The sequence below is a fragment of the Lipotes vexillifer genome, unplaced genomic scaffold (assembly GCF_000442215.2).
Source record: "Lipotes vexillifer unplaced genomic scaffold, Lipotes_vexillifer_v1.1 scaffold208, whole genome shotgun sequence".
Taxonomy (NCBI): domain Eukaryota; kingdom Metazoa; phylum Chordata; class Mammalia; order Artiodactyla; family Lipotidae; genus Lipotes; species Lipotes vexillifer.
In genome coordinates, this window is record NW_006785067.1 from 924,108 (window position 1) to 946,433 (window position 22,326).

Sequence of the window (22,326 nt, forward strand, 5' to 3'; positions counted from 1 at the left end):
CTGACGAAACCTTTCTCATAGGACTCTTCAAAGAATTAAATATTTCCTTTTAAAGCACTTCCCACAGGTCTGGTCTTTAATAAGCCCATGGTTACTTTTATTTTAACAGGTTGTCCATTCCTGGAGTTGGGACAGTGGTGCCAGCCCTGTGCATGGCCAGGAAGTGTGGCTGCAAAGACACTGTTCTCTGGTATTTGCTGTCTGGCAGATACTGCCCTGCCTCAGTATTGGGTGTTCTGGAACCAAATGTGGCAGCCTAAGTTGAAATAAGCTCTAAGTCCTCTAGGTCTCCTACGTTATAGAAAAACAGGCATTCTAAAGAATGTGGGCAATGTTAAGGGATGAAGGAAAGGGAACTTAAAAGAAGACTGGTAATCCAAATCCCTACAATTTATCATAAATGTCACAATCTTTAGCAACTGGCATCTAGAAATATAAGGCCTTCCCATATTGATGTCAATTGTTATAGAATTATAATATTTACTGTCAAAAGCAAAATGATAGTGTCAGCAGACTTGCACACAACTAAAGTGCTGCACACAAAAGTGGATTTTCTTTGAGGAAACACATTAGCTTCTCCTAAATTTAAACGAATAAATTCACAATATCCCAGTTTCCTTCCCGGTGTTCTTTACCACAACAGAATACACTAACATGTTTCTTAAGATAGAGAAATTAAATACTGAAAAATAAATGGGCTATCTTTCAATTAGTATACTTGGAAATCTACAAAGAACACTCTAAAATATGGATGAGAATAGAGATGGTGATGCTGTATCAAACACTTCCTAAAAAGGAAGAATTCTTGCCATGTAAAGAAACATGATGAATGAGATTTTATCATCTCCACTTCAGCTTAACAAATATCTTTTGCCAATGCCTTTTCATAGTCTTTCTAATTTAACTATCTCCTTCCTGCACTTAGCCAATTTCTTTTTTATTTCTAGTGAAGTTTACCTGCTACTTGATGATGTTAAGTAACTCCTCAAGTTGTTCTAGGCCATTACTAGAGGCTTTATTCTTCAACATCTTAATTAGCTGCATTGCTGACTTTGAATCTTTTCTAAGTAAGGCATCCTTGATACACAGAAGTATTATACTTGCATCTCAACTCCGTTAGAAACCATTTTGGCTTTTCTGTAACACTTTTGCACTAAACTTCTAAATTGAGAATTCATCAGCAATACACACAATGCATTATGAAGACCTTGAATAGCATTTTTCTAAACTACTAAATCTCTTAAAATACGTAAACTGAATCACAGCACAAAGTTTAAATACGCTAACATCAATATGAAGAAAACTTTTATTTAGGGCTTTAAAAACTTTATCTGAAATTGTTTATTCTTTTTATAATTGCTTTTACATCCCCATTTTAGTTGCTCTTCACTAACTGGGAACTCATTTGCTAAAAAATGTGTATCAACAAAATTATGGGCTGGTCAAAATCAATTTTTAGAACAGGTATAACTCTGCAAAGTTTATGTCACAACTCTGACACTTGTGGTCCCACAGGGAGTAAAAGGGGAAGTGGTGAGGGAATCAAAGATACACATTAGGGTAGGAGACATGAGGGCTAAGGGCCGTATAGCAGTAACCCTTTGACCTGAATGAAACAGAGCTTGCTAATAATCCCTGTACTATGGGGATCCTGAGAAAAATCTTTTAATAAATTAAATCATCACCCCCTAATGTATCTTTTTTTTAAACTAACTTTTCATACACTAAATTAGTAAATGTACATGTATGTTAAGATCCACTTAAAAAACATAAACAAAAGTAATTTGAGGGCTTCCCTGGTGGCGCAGTGGTTGAGAATCTGCCTGCTAATGCAGGGACACGGGTTCGAGCCCTGGTCTGGGAGGATCCCACATGCCGCGGAGCAACTAGGCCCGTGAGCCACAACTACTGAGCCTGCGCGTCTGGAGCCTGTGCTCCGTAACAAGAGAGGCCATGACAGTGAAAGGCCCGCGTACCGTGATGAAGAGTGGCCCCCACTTGCCACAACTAGAGAAAGCCCTCGCACAGAAACGAAGACCCAACACAGCAAACATAAATAAAAGTAAATTAATAAAAACAACAACAACAACAAACAACCTCGCTGTGAGCACTCTTTAAAAAAAAAAAAAGTAATTTGGTTTTTGCCCCCAGACTTAGAAATTTTTATCTTAAGAACTTTTAAAAATTCAGCTTTTTATGAAATCAATATTTTAACTATTCTACATGTATATCTCTAGTACAGTATAGAGATATGTAGGGGAAAAATAATTATCTGACTATATTAAGTGTTGAAATCTATAAACACCTGTGCTTTGTTATAATACAGAGAATGAAGTAGCATTTAAAGAGATTAAATATTGCTGTTTCCCTATGCTTTGATGCCTCGCCCCCTTTTATTTCTAGTTTTACTAATACTTCCTAGGTCATTCTTTTCCTCCATGATTTCAGGTCTGCTTATATGCTGAACATTTCTTGTATTATTATCCCCGGCCAAATGCTTTTTCCTGAACTTCAGAACCGTATGCACAACTGCCTAGGGACCTTCTTCTGGAGATTGATTCATTCGGTCATTCATTTAGTCATCTTTTTTTTTTTTTTTTTTTTTTCCGAGCCTCTCCTCTGTGCCGGGGTTTTTTTTTAGCATTGGGGATATAGCAATGACCTAATAGACAATAATCTCTGCCTTCCTGGAGCTTACATTCTAGATAGATGATAAGCAAAACAACTAAGTGAAATTAAGCGTTACAGAGAAAAATAAGACAAGGAAGGATAAGGGAATCTTGGAGAAGGTACATTTTTTAAAAAGGCAGTTTAGGAAGACTTGATGGAGAAGGTGGTATTTTGAGCAAAAACCTGAAGTTTTTTTTTTTTTTTTTTTCCGAGCATCTACTCTGTGCCAGGGTTTGTTCTTAGCATTGGGGATATAGCAATGACCTAATAGACAATAATCTCTGCCTTCCTGGAGCTTACATTCTAGATAGATGATAAGCAAAACAACTAAGTGAAATTAAGCGTTACAGAGAAAAATAAGACAAGGAAGGATAAGGGAATCTTGGAGAAGGTACATTTTTTAAAAAGGCAGTTTAGGAAGACTTGATGGAGAAGGTGGTATTTTGAGCAAAAACCTGAAGGGAGTAAGTAAGCATGTAACAGTCTGGTGGAAAAGCATTACAGATGTCACACAGGCACTTCAAACCAGATTCCAAACTGAACTTACTGTTTTTCCTTGCAAGTCAGCTTCTCTTCCTATTTTTCCTGTGTCTGAATTGTGCCCTAATATCTCCCACCAGTCAAGAAAAAAACCCTAAGATTTACCCCTAGACTCTACTCCTTCCATAACTCTGAACAAATCTCACACCTCTCTGAGCCTATCTCCTAATACCTCCTCTTGACTTTTCATTCTTAATGCCTTTGTTTAGACCGTCATCATTTTCCTCTTAAATTTTTCTAAGTGTTCTCTTAATCTGTCTCCTTGCCTCCAATCTTGCCTCCTCCAATGCATCCTTTATGCTGCCAGTGATATTTGCGAAATGTAAAGTTTATCATGCCATTCTCCTGTTTAAACTTTTCAGTGGTTTCTCATAATGGTCGAACCTACTCTTTATTGTGGCATGGAGGGTCCGATGTGATTAGCACACTTGCCCCGCCCTCATCCTCTTCCTGATAACCTCTCCAGGTTTATCATTTTAAGTACTTTTACTGGCTCTTGCTCTATAAAGTTCCTTCTAAAAGCGACCCCTTGCAACATTGTGCCCTCTCATACTTTCTACAAGTTACTTTTATCCAGTGATTTGTTTACATGTTTCTTCCCTAAACCCAGCTCAGTACTGGGTTCAAACAGGTACTAAAAAAATGAACGGATAAAATTAAATGTACTGCCCTTGATGACTGGTGTAATATAAATATGGATGCCCCATATCTAAGCTCTGGCCATAGGCGAAAGAATTTCTCTCTACTCAAACTCTAAGAAACACCTTAGAAACCCCTTTTCAACATGTAATTCAACATATCCCAATACTGAATACAAACTGCCAGTCTTATTTACTTGGAAAACCATCTGATTTAAAAGCAAAATAGTACCTTCCCAACAAACAGCTTCTACTTTGGGGAATCCACGAATACACCATTTCATCCGTGTACTTTTTTTTTAGCAACACAGAGAATTTCAGTTCCAGAATATATGAACTGCAGAAATTATGAGTCATTATTAAATTATGAGTCACTTCTGTTAAAGATACTGTGAGTTTGATATCTGGTTACAGGGATTAAAAACTAAAACTAAAGTTAATGACTGAAAGTAACTAGAGATAAAAGAAAATTAGCTTTACAAAGCTATTCTAGTGGCACCTGGGGGTGCGGGGGAATCCAACTTGTATATAAGGGAGTAATGAAAGTGAAATCCAGCATCAACAGTCCAGACGTAAAATTAGCAAAATATTTAACATATAATAGACCAGGAATAGCAAAACGTAATTTTATATGTATCATATCCGGAACAAAATGAAACAAATTGCAAACTTCTCATTTATTGAGCCTAGTGAGGGTAGCAATCTTTGCTCACAACAAGCACCTTATGGTAAATGGAAACTTACAGTACAACATTGCATTGAGAGGTATGTTATTGACAGTGTTTCCATTTGTTACCATAGTCATTCCTTATTAATGAATAGCAATTGGAATTCAACTACTGCATATGATTTCCAGAGACCTATGGTTCATTTTGTTTTCTATAGAACAGTAAAAACTAATTATTTGAATTAATTTTGTATTTTATATGCTCCTATCACTATTTTGATATTTACACCTATACATCTAGGAAGATTTATACTCTAGATAATGGTATTGGTATAATATGTAACTTTTTAAAAATACAAATTCTTAAAGATATTTTAAATATGTTATAGACATAAACAGGCTTTCATTTAGAGTTTTATAGATAATTTCATTGAATATTGGCAGTTTAGCTCTCTTAAAAGATCTTAAAGCTCAAATCTTTTTCTCTATGGCTGGCAACCCTAGGCAGAGATTAACTAGCACAGGGAGAATTAGCTATTGCTTATGTTTATCAGCTTTGACTATACACAGCAATCAACTGGAGATGTTAAGATACAAATTTCAATTCAATAGGTTTAGTGTACAGCCCTGGATTCCAGTTTCTAACAAGCTCTCAGGGGATGCTGCTGGTCCATGGACCACACTTTTGAATAGCAAGGCCTGAATCAAGGGTCTCAGCCTTGATGCCTATTGGAATCACCTGGGAGCTTTAATAATTAAAAAAACACTCAGCATTGCTAGGGGTGTAAGGTTATTTAGTCTGGGGTCCAGTCTGGGTATAGAGTTTTTAAAACTCCCAAGGTGAAGCTAAGAGGCAGCTAAATTTGAGAACTTATGTCCTAAAATGTATTGGTTAGACTTACCATAAGCTTTTATTTCCCCTGGTTTTTATTACCAAGGATAACAGCTAGGAATAACCAGTTCTGCATAGATTATGAGCACGAGGCCCCAAATCTCCAAATTCTTCCTGAGAATATGATGCATTATCAATCAGGTTCTAACATTAAGAATCTTAGTGACTTCATATCTACACTCCTACCAAATTATTAATAACATACTTTTAATGATATCTTAAATATTCATGAGTTATAACGAAACGACAATCTGAATTATTTTGATTAGAAGTACAATAGACATATAAAAATGTGGTTTTAAAGTATATGGAGGTGTCTACCCCTAACTACAGATAAAAAGGTTCAGATTAGTCAGGAAGTTTAAAAAAAATAATCCCCAAACCTGGCACTTACAACAGGAGAAAGGCTCAGACACAGACAGGACAAGCAAAAGTTTACTTAGTGTCCTTATTTGAAGCAGGCACCACTGATCCTGGAGTTACAGACTGAATTATCACTCTTTCTTCATAAGGCCTTTCCTAATTATTTTGCTAAGCTGAGATGTGTAAAAGGTCAAGATGCAATTACATTTCAAGGCCCCCTCCCTAACTCTTGGAAAAAATAATGAAAATATTTTAAACTCTCAGCTATTTGCCAAAATTCCCTAAGTATGGTAAAGAGCTGGAGTACAAATCAACTGCCACATACTAATGATGTGACTTAAACTTTCTGAACAGGCTTTCTCACCCGTAAAATAGGGCGTGGAGAAAGTCCATTAAGAATGTAAAAGCAAATACAAATTCAAGGTAGCATCAAGTATTTAACTATGATAAGCCAAAAAATAAATACATAAATGGTGTAGCAGTGCAAAGAACTCAAGTCCAGACTGGGGACTACTTCTAGGTTTGCCACTAATAGCCCATAAGCAAATCACATACCTTAGCCTCATTTTAAAAATAAAGGCACCTTAAATAGATTATCCTGAGAATCCTTAGCAGACCAAAGCTCAATGACCTAAATATAACTAATTAAGTGCTCCTCTGAAGCAATTATGATTAGTTCTAAAGCAAAAAAAACCCCACCTTGTTACTTTTAACATGATTGGTTTAACAAGTCTCTTAAGAAAAACACATTTTAAAGTTGTCCTCAAGAAAAATCTTCTAATTATTTAGCTATCATTTAAAATAGCAAATAAATTTAAAAATTAAAAAAGAATGGAATGTGGGGGGAAATGGGGAGAAAAGGATCATTAAGAAAACCAGTGTAAGAACACCATGCCGAATTAAAATAAACAATGTAAACTGAAGATGAGATATTAAAAAGCTTTTCCTAAGGAAAACTACGTCAAAGCATGCAGTATGGGATTTTACAGTCTATTCCAAAGAATACACGGGCATTCGTTTTAAATATATAAAATGTTTCTAAGTACTGCAAATAACTCATAATTCTGAAATAAAATTATCCCAATTAATAAAGATGGTAATACATGGAGGTTATTTCCTTTTATTGTTCAGTTTGAATACATGTCCTGCCAACCACAAATCACCTAGTGTGACCAAATACATGAGAAACCCCTGTAAGAATCACAAAGTGCCACTTTCACAGCTTTCTGTCACAAGGATACTGAGAAAATCTAAGAGTGAAGGAGTGAGACACAGGTTGTCTCGATTATTAGTTCCAATCATTAATCTTCTTCAGAACTGGAATCCTCCTCTTGGTCAGAGAGCTCAGGGACAGGGAAGCGAAGAATGGCAGCTACCCCAGTCAACTGGCTGAGCTGTTCCCCAGACACATGAAGACTGGAGAAGATCCTAACGGAGCCTGCGTTCTCCTTCACGCTGTCCACCAGCCGCACGTACCGGCTCCGTGTGGCTACATCCTGGTGCCTGAAGAGCTCATCGCTGATGAGCAATGTGTCAACTGCCATGGCCTCATTGGCCTTCTCCACCTGCTTGAGTCCATAAAAAGCTCGGTCAGGCTCATGTTGTAACATTTTATAGAAGTCATCCAAGGCTTTTACTTCCCCAGCGGCTTTAGTGTCTGAAAGGCGGCTAGCTACTGTAGGGTCACAAAGGGCCTCTTTCAGGGAGTACTTGTGTCCAGAGGAGGCATGTACCTAGAATCACAATTACAAAAGTTAGACAAAAGATCTCTTAGAGTACCCATTAAACAGCCCACAATGACCTCAAGCCAAAAGCACTGGTAAGGCTTTATATGTTTAAGAATTTAAGCCAAGTTTACTATAACAATTTGCTAGTCTCTTTTCATTTCATGATCTCACTTACAATCCCAGTCAAGTTAAACCTTCCTCCTCTTGTACTTTTCCTAGTTCTAAAACTTTAGGAGTCGTTTACATAAACCCCTCTGCCCATTCTTAATTATCCCTGGATAAGACTGTTTTACCTGAAGGAATTTGGACCGGTTTTCCAGGAGCACTTTGTTGTCCGTCTTCACTGCTTGTTGAAACATGTAGTCGCAGAACTGCTCCCTCACAAATCCTGGGCTGGCCACCAGGACGCACTTTACAATATCAAAGTGTATGTGGCGCTGGATGGCCTGGACCACCTGTTCATAGAACCGCTCCAAGGCTCGGTCGTGCTGGGAGCAGTTGCCTTTCCGTTTCCTAGGGATGTTCACTTCCACCTTGGCCCGAGTGAGGGTCATGCTGGGAGTGACTAAGCAGATATGAGCGAGGCCTTCCTGCATCACCACAGCCGCTACATCAGCGCTCCAGGCTGGGTCACAGGCTTGCTCGATGCGCTCCAGAACCACACTGTCCCACTGTTTCTTGGCCAGGGTGAACTGGCGGTTGGGCTCCAGCTCGATGGTGTGGTAAGCCCCCATCTTGACATACTCATTCTCCTGGATGTTAGTCCCCTTGACCCGCAGCTGGCAGGCTTGAGAGTCGAAGTCGATGGCCTCCACGCAGAGAGTGAGGGTAGTGCGGACCCGGTTGCTCCCTACGCTGCCCGTGGAGGACTCCGTTTGTACCTTGCGGATGGTGGAGGCGCGCAAGCTGTCGCCCACCTGCACTAGATTGTAGGTGTGCCACATGTCCTCAGGTTCCTCGGGAACCAGGGTCACCTGGCCCGCATTGTCTTTCTCAATGTCCTTCCTCACGAGCTTCATGATCTTGGCAGGGGCTCACTGCCAGAACAAGAGGAACCGAGGGGATCGCCACAAGGAAAGGGGTAGGGAGGGGAAAGTTTAGGCCGTGAAGGGGACGGGGTCCGGTTCCCACAGGCACTTGCCTGGCGGGAAGGAAACACTTTCTATATGACTCTAGCGGCTGGGGGGAACACTTACTTTAGCCCTTCCTTTTCGTGGTCTCGGGGCACGCCGCGTCGAACCGCCGCAAGAGACACCGGCGAACACCTTCTCCGCGGTTCCAGCCGCCGTACACATCAAGAGGCCGATGCAGTAAGGGCGCATGCGCAGCCCACGTCCTGCCTCCTGGCGCACGTTTTACGTCCGCAACGGGGAGGCGGGGCCGCAGCTTGCGCGTGCGCAGGCGCACTAAGCCGGGAGGTGTTTCTCGGAGAATAAACCGCCCGAGGAAAGTGTACGGAATTTTTGCTGGCGAGTCATTCGTATTAATGCTGAACTTGGACGTCCTAAGTTTTCTCTTCCACCCCTGTTTGTGAAGAATCTGGGGAGTTTGTGAGTGCAAATATATATGTATTTTTCAGCTGTGTGCGGTTGCCACGCTACACCTTCTCCCGCCGGGTAAATGCAATTTCAAAACTTACGGAAAAGTAAAAGGAACTCAGAAAAGTGCAGACTTGGCCCCAAGGTCCAGACTACGGCCCGCTTTGCTCCTGCCTTATCTGCACTCAGACGCCACACGCTTTTTGGATCTGGTCTGTCCAGAAGCTGTTTCTTAAGAACGACTGGTCATGGTGCGTCTGGGCCTTGAGTAACGTGCCCAGCTGTTTTCTGCGCTTAATTAACCAAGTCTGCATGATCTGATTAACCCAGATGTTAGAACATTGATCCCAGAGAAAGAAGAAACCATCTGTGGAATTTACCCCTGGATGGACCTCTCAGTTGCTTGATCTGATGTCCTGAGAATCCCAGAATCCAAGGAGAACCCAGCAGCTTTTCACTGAGCAAGGAACGATCACACTAAAGTAGCTAACCGAATCCCAGAATCCAAGGTTGGCAGACTCAGCTTTCCGCAGCTCAGTAGCCTGTGAAATGTTTACGGGGGCGGGAATTGGGTCTCAGTAGTTTAGGACGGGATCTTCACTGTCAAAGCTGAGCTGAGAGCTGAGGATTGGGGAAGTGGGGAAGGACTGTTCTACTATGACTGACCTTGATTGAATAGCTACAGAATTCATTGGTAAGAAAAACCTTACGTCACTCAACATTTTGTGGGGGGAAGGAGAGGCGGGGGAGTTTGGGAAGTGGGGCTTGCCTCTTAAAAGGACCAGTGAATAGAAAAAGCCTACCAAAGTTTTCTTGAGAGTTAAGATGGGTTGGAGAGAAGAGGGCACAAATCTTCCCCATTCGCCTTCCTATCTTATTGCGTATGGCATTTAAAGGGAAGCTTACCATCCTGAACTGGTGAGACAGGGATGAAAGGGAGCAATCTGATGTTGGCACAAGTCTTGATACTCAAATCTCAATTAAATTCCTCAGAGATTGTCAGGGGATACATAGGTCCCCTCCAAAGCTCTAGTGTAAATTAGAACCAATATTTTGTGGCCTCTCTTCTCCCTCCTTCTCTTTCTGTACCTCTTTCCTTCCCCACCTTCCTATCATACTGAGTGCCCTTCCAAAGTTCCTAACTCAGACTGCCTTCTTCTACTTCCAGGAGAACCCAGCAGTTTTTCACTGAGCAAGGAACGATCACACTAAAGTGTGAGTATGGCTTGTGTCTCCAAAGGACATGTATCTTTTTAAAAGGTGCTTGTTAAGCTAGAAGAATTCTTAACTGGTAGAGTGAATGTGTGTTTGTGTGTGTGTGTGTCTGTGTGTGTGTGTGAGACAGAGAGAGAGAGAGAGAGAGAGAGAGAGAGAGAGAGAGGGAGAGAGGGAGAGAGGGAGAGAGGGAAAGGAGGAGATGCTTTGAGATACTCTTTGATCACCTTTCTAAGTATAATCATCCCCCTCTTGAAAAATCTGCCAAGGATCGAAAACCACAGAATCACAGTGATAGGCACACAGGGACCTTAATAAATGTTAGGTTTTTACTGAAGAGCTATCACTTACTGAATATTCACCAGGTACTTTCCTATGCTTTTTCTAGTCCTCTCCTGTAAGGTAAATATTTGTTATCCTCATACATAGATGAAGAAAATGAATTACAGAGAAGTTAAGAAATGTATTCAAGATCACATAACCAGCATTCAAATCCAGGCCTACTTAATTCCACACTTTCTCTTTCCACTGACACAATTCTACATTTATGGATGCTTGAAATCATCTCTGCAACCCCAAAGATTATGTGCTATTATCCACTGCCATTTCCCCTTAACTCTCACCTTTGCCAGTTAAACAAAGACTCACACCTTAGGAACCAACCTAGGGCATTTGAAAGGAAGGTCCCTTCCTTGCTCTTTTATTACTTTAAAACAGTCCTTATATTCTTTTCAACGTAATATTCCTTTTGCTCAGCCTAGGTCACCATTGTAATTCTTGAGAAAGATCTAATATTCTACTTTAGAAAAATACACACATATTTCTACATTGAGAATCTATGGGAAACCCCCATAGGCTGTTGATTCTGTGGTTCTTTTGTTTGTTTGTTTGTTTTAATTATGAGGCACACTGCTTTGGGGTGTCTTTTAAATATAAATGTGCTTCAGTGATTGAACATACTACAAAACTTTTCACAGAATTATTATTTAATCTGAAACGTCTGGAACAGAATTTTCTTTTTAGTAACTTGAGCTTGTTGTTGAATTATCAGGTGTTTTTCTCCTAGATTTTGTGTTATAACTTAGTCTTTCTAGATCAGTCGTTAACACTTTCGAGTTATTTGGGGTTCTCATTCCCTATTAATTAAAATCCAAATTCCCTGGCATTCAAGGCTTCCAAGACATGGCTTTACAAGCTTTATTTCTCCTTTAATTCAGAGTTTTTGATTTGTCTATCAGTGATATCCTAAAATTAAGAAGTCACATTCTGTTTTATAATGTTACTAACAATTTAAAAAGAAGATTACTCTTAAAGTAAGTTTCTGTAAACCTATTTCAGTTTCTTGAGATAATCCAAGCATAGATAAGAAAGTGATTAATTTTTAAACACATCTTAATGAGGAAAAGGTCTTAAAATGTTCAAAAATAATGTATGATGACAATTAGTTTTATTATACTTGGTTTGGAAAATGATCTTTACAAAATAAATAGCCAGCACTCTGATTATAAATATCTAGTGATAATAGCAATAGTTTATTTAGAGAAAATGTGCTAACCTTAGATTGTACAAAGATGCCTATGTGACCTCCACAGGCAAAGTTAGTGTTCAACAGGGAGGGCTATTCAGCGAATTCAGGCAAAATGGTGAAAGGGAAAAGGGAAAGGTTTTTTTTTTCTTTTTTAAAGGAAATTGCTGTGCTCACTTACTATCTAAATTTCTGTGATTAAAAATACTTACTTTGCAGCTGTCACAGAACAATACAAAGCTCCTACCAAATAAATAATTTTATCAACAAAAGTGTGTGTGTGGGGATCTTCCTGTTTGTATGAATCTCTGTACAGTACAGGATCATTTTATTAAAAATATTACAATAAAATATGTAATTTTAGGAACTGGTCAATACACATGCATTTTCAAACTGTAGTACTTGGCAAACTAAAAGTATATAGTTAATAAGAAAATTTTGAAACTACATTGTAATTTGTATTAATAGTATAGGATTTATAATAAAATATGCAGACCATTCATCTTAATCATTTGAGGTTCTAAGGTGATTAATTTAAGTGTCCTATTTAAATTTAAAAATTTACATTTATTTCAGCAGATATCAGTTCATAGAAAAAAGCATATGTCTTCACTCCTTTTAATATTTGAATTATAATGATTTTTCAAATCAGATTTCTCACTTAATTTGTTCATAGAGCTCTACATTTGGATAAAACAATATTAATGCTTTTGCACATAAAATGAATTCTTAATACTAACCAGTACATATATTGTAATCTCCTTTTAAGATTTAGTTGACTTTTTCATCTTCCTTTTAAGTTATAGAAGACGTTACATAAAAAAAATTAGGTCCCTTCAAATATACATGGCCCTAGCTCTGACCACCAATATGATAGAATATTAGAGACGTTAGAGCTTGCCAAAACTAGCATTATTGATCCTGTGACCTGGAACATTTTTTTATTACTTTATTGTCACCTTTCTCCTCCTGAAGCTTCCTTTTTAAAGGGAGAGTATTCAGAGGAAGGTCTGCTCTTGGGATCTGGTGAGGTTGCTGGTGCCAGAGGAGCAATTATCCCCTGAATTAGATACAGATTTGGCTCTGGAAGAGAACTGAGAAGGGGGACAATGTTCATATCTTTGTACCTAGGAGGAGTGTGTCTGAAATCTTATGATGCATGTTTTAAAAGTACAAAGAAACGTGATAGAAAATTGCCTGTAGATATACTGCATGTTATTTATTATAATTTTCAGATGTATATTTTCCCACATTTCAACGTCTCTTGAAACTTGGAGGCATCTAACCATTTAGCAATTATAATTGGATTGGCAGTACTTTTCTTTCTTAATAGTACATAAAATAACGGTGCATCATTCAATTGATGGTGTCTTCCATTCAGTTAGATATAAATATGGGTAGATGGAAATATTCCAGATGGGGATATAATTAAAAGAGACAACCTGACCCCTTAAGTATTTTATGAGTTTGTCTGTAGTCTAGTCTTTTGTGACTCGTTCAATAACAAATTTTCAAGTGACTATTATTCTAAGATGGCAGAGATAATGAACAAAGACCCTATCCTCACAGAGCATACAGGGAGCTGGGAAAACAGACAATTAGATGTTTAATTTTAATATGTGGTATATTGTAGAAGCAAAAGTGCTAAGGGCCTACAAATCTCTGGGGGAGGGGGTCCAATCTACACCAGTGGGTTCTTGGAAATCACATTCATGTGGGGACTTGAGGACCAGTAGCAGTGTAACTGCTTATGCAAAAGCCTGGAGACTTCAGAGGAGCTGGCACAATGGAGGAGCTGAAAGAAGCTTAATAATCATGAGGATGAGAATATATTCAGCTCATTTACATCTGTTGATACTCTACTGTACTTGCTTTGAGAGCGAATACAATTCTCCAGTCACAGACCACTCTGAATAGGCAACATATTCTGACTTTAGCATTGTGACAACAGTTCCAAATATCTTTCATCTCAATTTCCCAACATGAATTCAGATACACTATTTTGTATTTCATACCACAGAAGAGCAGTGTAGGTAAAGAATAGCATTTTGATGCCTAATTTTCTGAATATATTTAAAACATGAGCTCCTTTATTTTATGAAATACTTAAGGGGCATATTAAAATTCAGCAAGTTCTAATCCAGTGGGAAGTTTGTTGGGTTTAGGTGTTGGAACACAGGTAGAGGAACATCCATCTAAGGAAGTAAGATCCACAGTTGTAAGTGGTGGTCCAACAGCTCATGCATCAAAATAGCATCATGACAGCAGGGAAGAAAAATAGGCAAACTAGTTTGGCATATATATTTTATTGCTACTGTCACTGCCTATTTATTAAACAAACAAAAGTCCTATGAATTTATCGCTGCCTTTACAGACATTGTATATTGACTTAAATATTTTCACTGTCTTCCATTGTGTGTCATTGGAGGTCATTTCTTTGTTATGGTTAGGTGGCTGACTTCCTTCCACATCCAGCCATTAGCTCACTTCTTTTAGAATAGGAAATCTTGCCTGTGAAAAAAGTCACAAAAGAAGACTCCTGCTTTCAGGCTAACTAAAATGTTTCTAGGAAGGAAAGATATATAACTCAATTAGGGATAATTCTATATTTGTATTCTTAATAACCAGAGATAGTAGTCTTATTTGAGTTACAATTAATGTAGGGAGGGACATCACTACTTTCACTATATACCTAAAAGTCATGGAAATAACAGACTTACTTCACCATTAATTAGATCTTTATCAAAGTCTTTTAGACAATTATGCTTGGATTTAACATTTAGAGGGCTGAGCAAGAGAGAAATGGACTTAAATTTAGACAGCCTGGTATATTATTTCAGAGCATGAGAGATCTGAACAGGCTTTGCGGTTTATTAATTGGGTGACTTTGGTCAAATTAGCCTCTTAGTATTTTGGTTTGTTCATCTCTAAAATATGGATAATAGTTCCAGAATTTTCCCTTTTTTGAGATTAAAATGTAATATGTGCAAAATTCTTGGCACAGGGCCTCTTACCTAATATATTCTCAGAAAATATGTGCCTTTCAGCAATAAGTTGTGCTAGTATTTCTCTGTTATTGTTTGTCTTGACCCTTGTCCCCTGAGAGTTTGAATTCTGCCATTTGGACATGGCCAATGGGATGGCCAGGCAAGGCATTAGGGGGTAGAAGGAAAAGCAGGGGTATTCATTTCCCCTGCTTTCTCCCTGCTATGCTTCAGCTTTGGCACTAGCTGCATTATTCTTCTTATGGCCATAGCTCCTGTCCAGTGGTCCCCCTCCCATAGCCAGAGTTCACAGTCAAGCTGACACTGCTGCCTTCTCAGGCCTAGGAACGGCAATGGCTTTTCTTCTCATGTTGCTTCAGGTGCTTTCTTTCTACTATTGCTCATTCTACGTGCTCCAGCCATCTTTTGTCAGTTCCTTTATATGCTTCTGCCAGCAGTCCCTTGATTTAATTTTTTTTAGTTGAATCCTTTATATTATGCCACTAGTTTTTTTTCTGGGACTTTGACATATATAAAATAACAATAAAGGCCTTCCCTGGTGGCGCAGTGGTTAATAATTCACCTGCCAATGCAGGGGACACAGGTTCGAGCCCTGGTCCCGGAAGATCCCACATGCTGTGGAGCAACTAAGCCCGTTCACCACAGCTACTGAGCCTGCACTCTAGAGCCTGCAAGCCACAACTACTGAGCCCGTGAGCCACAACTACTGAAGCCCACGCACCTAAAGCCTGTGCTCCACGACAAGAGAAGCCACCGCAGTGAGAAGCCCGTGCACTGCAGCGAAGAGTAGCCCCCGCTCGCCGCAACTAGAGAAAGCCCGCACACAGCAACAAAGACCCAACACAGCCAAAAATAAATAAAATAAAATAAATAAATTTTTTAAAAAAAGCTTAAAAAATAACAATAAAGACTTTGTTTGGACTTAGAGAAGGGCATCTTTCTTGATGAATCATTTTTAAATGTTGGGAAAAGCTAATACAAGGCAGTTCTAAATATAATGGGAAGTTTACTGGGATGGTTTGTTGGGTAGGTGGTTGTTGGGATGTAAACCCAGCTTTGAAGACTGGGGGGAGTTTGTTTAGATGGCAGGGGGTGGTAAGAAAGAAGGGTGGAGTGCTCTTCTAGATGTAGAAAACAAGATTACATGCTCAGTAGTAAGATGAGCATGAGGATTAGGGGGAAATAAGGAAGTGAGACTGCCTATCAGGGGCAGTTTATGTCCAGAGGTTTTGGTAGGCAGAACAATGGTCTCTCAAATATCTTCATTTCCTAATCCCTGGACCTGAAAATATATTACCTTATGTGGCAAAAGGGATTTGGCAGATATGATTATATTAAGAATCTTGATGTGGGGAGATTATCCTGGATTATTCAGGTGAGCCCAAAGTAATTAGGATTTTAATAGGAGGAAGGAAATAAGGTCAGAGTCAGAGAAGAAGGAGATGTGTTGATGAAGCAGAGTCACAGGAAAAGATTTGAAGATGCTACTTTGCTGGCTTTGAAGATGAAAGGTGGAGCTGCAAGCCAAGGAATGCAGGTTGCCTCTAGAATCTGGAAAAGGCATGGAAATGGATTCTCCCCTAGAGCCTCCAGAAGAGATGCAGCCCTGCTTGCATCTTGATTTTAGCCTAGTGAGGCTTCTGACCCACATAACTGTGAGATAGTAAATTTGTCTTGTTTTAAGCCAGTAAATCTGTGGCAATTTGTTACAACAGTAATAGGAAACTGATAGAGGCATAGTGGGAGACTGAGGGTGCTGGATTAGGGCAGACCCTGAAAGGTCAGTTGAGAATTTTCGATTTTATCTTAAAGATAACAAAGAACCACCAAAGATTTTTGACTAAAGACTAAGGTATAATGAAAATTATGTATTAGGAAGATGAATTAGAGGTTAAGTTCAGAATGAAGACGTGATGAGTTCTGCAGTACTGTGCAAGGGTGGGTATGGTGATAAGACCCCAGATTAGTTGTGGACTCTATGAATTGATGAGAAGTTTGTTAGGAAGCTGACAACATGATGACTGACAGGGTAACCAACAAAGGAAAGGAAGAAGTCAAATTTCAGATCTTTATTGTGTTGTGAAATGGGCATAAATATAGCACATATAAGGAACCTGTTGATTCTGAGATAATAACTTTAAACTCTGAATTTCAATATGATTGAATAATATATGTGTATAGATATAGATATAATACATATATACACACACAAAAGAGAATTAAATGTAATTTAGAAACATGTATGCATTATTTTCCTTTAAGTTCCTTCTTGGATTTAGCAAGGTTTATTACCCCCCAACAATTGCAGAAAACCCACAGTATACAACTTGTGGCTGTTTTAGGCATGGGGAAATAAAGCAGTTGAATTAAAAATATATATATATATATATGTATAAGAAATTATAATTTGTTTCTGTTTTTTCAAGTTTCACTGTCTTTTTAGAGGATATGCAGACCTCGTTTGATCATTTCTGCATTAGTGACTGCTTATTTAGTAAAATGAAAAAGGTACAACTTGAGTAGTTCGTAAACCATTCATATTTTGCACAACAACAAGAAAATAATGCAAACAACCTCCAAAAAATTTGAGCTGGAGAGGAGTCATAGGTCAAACACATGTAAAGGGTAGTGACAGTGGCTGATAAGGTCAACCATTCACTGGCTGTAAAGTGGTTCAGAAGTTGCCACTGTTTGGATTATTGGCCCTTTTCACACAAAGCTTCACCCTATCTGCCTTCTCTTTCTTTCACCCTTGCAACTTTTCCCTCTCAGTCATTAACTGGTAAAAAAGATCTGACCACGGGTTAATCATTTGGAAAATCTTAGAAAATGCTACGATTCAACCTTTTTTCTAAATTGAACGTAACTGCATCTCCACTGTGTTTGTCTCTCCTGAAAGATATCTATTTATGCACAAGTAACAATACGATATTTTGCATTTAAAAATTTAGTCGGCTGTGTGATATTTACAAAGTAAATGTTCACTATTCCTTACTCCATTTCAATAGGTTCCTTCTCCTGGGTCTTAACACAGAAACATCATTTCGAGACAAGAGGCAACTTTACCTTGCATTCTTCCCTTTCCTCATTTTGTAGCAGAAAATATCTTGAGTACTTGACAGCAAGAAAATGAATAATACCTACTGTTGAGTAACCTGAGGGTAGGAACTTTGCATATTATAAATCAGGTGCCCGATAGTTACCTCCCTCAAAAAAAAGAAAGAAAGAAAAGAAAAGAAAAGGAAGGTAGAAGCTATCAGCAAAGTCCTAAAATACCACGTATATTGTCAAAACAACTTTAATTTGAAAAGTCAGTTCCACCTTGTAAAGTTTTCAGCAGCGCTCCCGCCTAACATTGGGGTGGAAGGTTTTGAAACGACATCAAACGTAATTCATAACAAAACCCAAACGCAGAAGCTGCTTTCTGTACTCCAACCTGCCCAGAGTACCTGGAGCGCCGGAAAGTGGATCCGCACTCCGTTCTCCCCTCCGGGCCGAAGCTCTGCATGCCTCCCTCCCCACTTTAAGCCCCTAGTCTCGAGTCTCGAGCTCAGGAGATGCTCAGAGAAAAGCAGGGTCACTCACCGGTGAGGAGCCAGCAGCAGGCGACAGCGACCCCTGGGCTGGCGCGGCGCCGGGGGTCCATAGTTGGAGCGGCTGCAGCGCCCGGGGAACGCGCTGGATCGGAGGGAAGGACTCGGCGAAACCACGCGCTGGAGCCGCGTTGCTCTGGGCCACTCCGCCCGCCGCCGTGGGTCTCAGTCGCTGGCCCCGTTGGCCCCTGCGCCTGGGAGCAGCAGAGCGATTTCCTGTGTTTTCGACCAGTCCCTCTAAGTTCGATTCACGCTTCTCGCATCCCAGAGGGATTGCCACATCTCCCCGCCGTTCGCACTCTCGGGCTCTGAAATCCCACTGGCAGCCTCCCAGGCTCTGTCCGAGACATGGACAAATAAAGCCAGCTTCGCGGGTCCTTGTTTAGGCTAAAGTCCACGAGCTGCGAAGCAAACCTTAAAGGGACATCTGCCTTTCATTGAGAGGGTGATTCCGCTCCCCGCGCCAACTCCCTAAGGTAGTAGGAACGCAGCCGAGGGCCGGACCGTCGGAGGGTGTCTCCAGCCCAGTGGCTCCGACTTCGCACCCCTCACTTCTTCCCGGGTCTGGGCAAGGAGGGCACTTTCAAAGTGCCGGGCTCCTAGGCCCTTAAAGGGAGGCCGCTTTCCTGGGGTCCGATTGCGCAGAAGGTATCGGTCCGTTATGCAAGTGAGCAGATTTGGTAACCCCCGCGCCTCTCCTGTGGACACTTGAACTTCGCTGTCCAGCCTTCTCACACTAATAGTGGGTGGGGGCGTCCACCCCGACACGCCCCGCTGACGGCTTGGCTTTCACTTATGGAGGGTTTCCTTCCTTTATGGCGATTCGTGGTCTCAGGGAGGCTTTTCTTTGGGAAGACTGTGATAAGCTGGGGGAAAGGAGAACCAAGACTGGGGGAAAACAAGAAAGAAAGAAATGCAAGAGGGAAGCGGGAGGGGAAGGAAGGGAGGAAAACAGTTTGTTAGAAATGGAATGTGTGTGGGCAATTTTGTTTAATCTGAATTAGGATGTTTGTACACTGGAAGTTGAATCTAATAAAGAATTTAGGGCACTGTTTTATTTCTTGTTGCTACAGACTTTTATAAGTAAGGGTGCATTAAGTTGGTTGCATGTTACTCCCTCCTTCCTTGCTCCCACTACTCTGGGGAACTGAGAATTGGGAAGATAAGTTGGCCCATCAAAACGCTGGGAGACCCAGGCCACTTAGGAGTTTGCAATGCTTCCCTTGTCTGGTGAGTTGTACATCCTTTGAGTCAAGAGCCACATCTACATGTTAGCTTGACCGAATACTTGCTGTTTTTAAATCAGCCGTGTTTTAGTGGTTTTGAGAATTTCAAAGAAGGGGAAGGAGTGGATGAGTGGATTTATGTTTACAGGTGGTGGAGGGACTCAATTCTATGCAACTCCATTTGATTCAATTTAATTCAACTAAATACTAACTGAAAGTTTCTGTCTAGCAGGTCTAGGGCTAGGCAGGACAAGAGTGCCACCCAAAGGAGGACTCATTGCCTGGAGCACAGTACCGGTGACATAGTACAGAGAATCCAAGGGAAGGGCAGAGAGGAAAACCACAAGGATGATTGAATAGATTGCCAAATAGAAGATTGCAGGGACTAAAAGTTGGAGAAGACGAAATTTTTAAAGTTTAATGAAGATCAGAAGTAGGGTGGGCAGAGGTGAAAGGTTGAAGGCCATCAAATCTCAGAAAAGGACCTATCTGCCAAAGAATTGTTCTTCTAATTTATGAATTTGAAGTGATTCACTACTTAGTAAGTATATTAAAAACCCTGTTTCCCCCTGTTTCTAGCTCTCATATTTTCATTTCTTAGTCCTATCTTCAAAATTGCAGAAATAAGTCTCTAGAAAAATTGCGTTGTGTTGGGACACTGTTCAGTCCCACTTGGCTTTACTTGGGCTCCTTTGCCTGCATTCAGTGCTCTCAGTACCCCAGTTTGGCTTTCCAGTCTCTCCATCTTCATTAACTTGATATCATCAACGTGCTTCCTGCTGCTCCCCTTTCTGGGAAAGCTCTGCCACAGAATGCCTTTCCTGTGTATATCTCACCTCTCTGTCTGTAGTTTCACTTATGTCTTATGCTTCTCAGTATGACCCAAAGGGCTTTGCACAATAATCAGTAAATTCTGATTAATTGACTTAATGCTTAGACATTAAAAAAAATCATAATATTTTCCTAAAAATATTTCTCCAAATTGCTCAGTTTTCAAAAACAGATAATAGTGTATGTGTGTGTGTCTATGTGTGCATATATGTATACATGTATACACATGCATGTATGTATATGGAATTATAGAAAATTGCAGTATATTGAATTATAAAAAATGAAAAGAGAAATTGTAAAATTATATCTTATTGAAATAAAGTAGGATTAAAACATACTTATAATCAAGGCTGTAGTTACTGGGAACTTTACCTTTCTTTGAGAGCGTTAATAAATACTTTGAATTTAAATATTTTTAAAATCTCCTCTAAGATTTACAAACTAATGGTGATAACCAGTGCTGTGGTTGAAGTTAATTTTCATATGTGTTATGAATCTTATGGCTGTATTTATTGATCTTCATGTCAAATCAATGCAGATGTAGAAAAGTATTGCTGGAGAAGTAAATTTAGAATAAGTGTTCATTTTCTGAATTTCAATAAATCTAAACACAAATCAGTGTCAGGAAACCTATTTTCTTAACCAGTTTTATCCTGACTAACAGAAGGACGTGCCATTGAGTGAACTGAGACTTAGAGAAGATAAAAGCTGTGGTCACAAACTAGTAATTAAATGAGGCCACTTGATGGCTGATGCTAAGCTCTAGACTTTATACTGTATACTTTTCGATTTTAAGTGAGATCTAATCTGATCAGATCTCTTTTAGAGTTTGGAAATATGGGTGAAAATTAAAAGTACACTGAGAGGTTAGAGGCTGAACTGATGAAGAATTTGGAAAGTAGAGTCTATGAAATGAGGCAAAAGTAATTGGGGTTACTGACCAATAATCTCAAAAAGAGAAACAGATACCTCATTCCAAAGTATTCTCCTTGGAGCTAGTCTAATATAATGAGAAAGATTATGGTAGGTTCTGGAGTTAGACTGCGTGGATTCAAGTCCTGGAACCACCATGGTTCCAGGTGGTAGCTGTGTGATTTGGGAAGAATTATCTAGTGTCTCTAAGCCTCAGTTTTCTCAGAAGGAAAATGAGGATGAAAATATTGCCTTTTTCTGAAGATTGTTGTGAAGATTAAATGAGAGAAGGCTACAAAGCATTTAGCACAATGCCTAGATTAAAGTACAGTAAATGCTTAGTAGAAATGAATCATTCTTCCCAGTAGTAGGAGAATTAGTATTAGATTGACAGTGGAAACATAGGGTGGGGCCTCTGTGTGGTGGGCTCTGTAGGAAGTGATGTAATTGGATGAGCATCAGAAAGGGAACTTTAGTGATTGGCTAAAAACATTTCCATCAATTCCTATTATTGTTTCTAGAATCTTCACCTTCAGAATATTTACTTTGGATTAGGAAATTATCTTAAAGATACCCCTATAAAATGGGTATACGTTAAGACATCAGAACCTTTTATGACATTAGCAAGGATTTGCTTTTCAAATTAGCTGGCTGTCAAAAGATTATTCTTATTATTTTTTTAACAAGAGAAGAAAAAATTCGTTAAGGCATTGGGAATAAAAGAGAGTCTAGAGTTCTGCTTCTGGTGTAAGCCAGGGTTCTTTGCTAGTACAATCATGGATTCCCAAGGCCACAGAATAAATAAGGTATCCCCATCTGGGTAGGAGGGTGGTGTCACTTTTACTCAAGAATAAATAATTTTTAAACTACTGTACGTTAAAATAACATTTTTACAAGAAAAATACAAAATGATGTGTTTTGAAAAGTTAAATGTGAGGTCTCAAATACATTTTAAGATATCCTCAAAGTGTGCTTTCATTCTCA

General features: G+C 39.5%; 2 protein-coding genes across 3 annotated transcripts in view; both read right to left on the reverse strand.

The window, feature by feature from the left end:
• The window catches only part of ITGA1 (integrin subunit alpha 1), a 175,360-nt gene extending 156,713 nt beyond the window's left edge, over positions 1-18,647 (reverse strand). Inside the window, exon 1 of one of the 2 annotated variants that reach the window (XM_007457201.1) lies at positions 18,366-18,647. In XM_007457201.1, coding sequence (XP_007457263.1) covers positions 18,366-18,426 — 61 coding nt within the window. In that variant the 5' untranslated portion in view covers positions 18,427-18,647. The remainder of the gene's footprint in view (positions 1-18,365) is intronic. The other variant, XM_007457202.1, reaches the window with a different exon arrangement.
• PELO (pelota mRNA surveillance and ribosome rescue factor) lies at positions 6,871-8,794 on the reverse strand. Its single transcript, XM_007457200.1, has 2 exons — positions 7,791-8,794; positions 6,871-7,503 (listed from the first exon to the last, which is right to left on the reverse strand). The coding sequence occupies exons 1-2, from the start codon at positions 8,514-8,516 to the stop codon at positions 7,072-7,074; spliced, it is 1,158 nt and encodes a 385-aa protein (XP_007457262.1). The 5' UTR covers positions 8,517-8,794; the 3' UTR covers positions 6,871-7,071.
• Positions 18,648-22,326: the final 3,679 nt, after the last annotated feature.

Excerpts from the sequence above, each read along its gene's own strand:
- PELO (XM_007457200.1), bottom strand. The coding sequence starts at position 8,516 with ATGAAGCTCGTGAGGAAGGACATTGAGAAAGACAATGCGGGCCAGGTG. Across the intron at positions 7,504-7,790 it reads ACCGGTCCAAATTCCTTCAG|GTACATGCCTCCTCTGGACA; the intron begins GTAAAACAGTCT and ends TTGTGATTCTAG.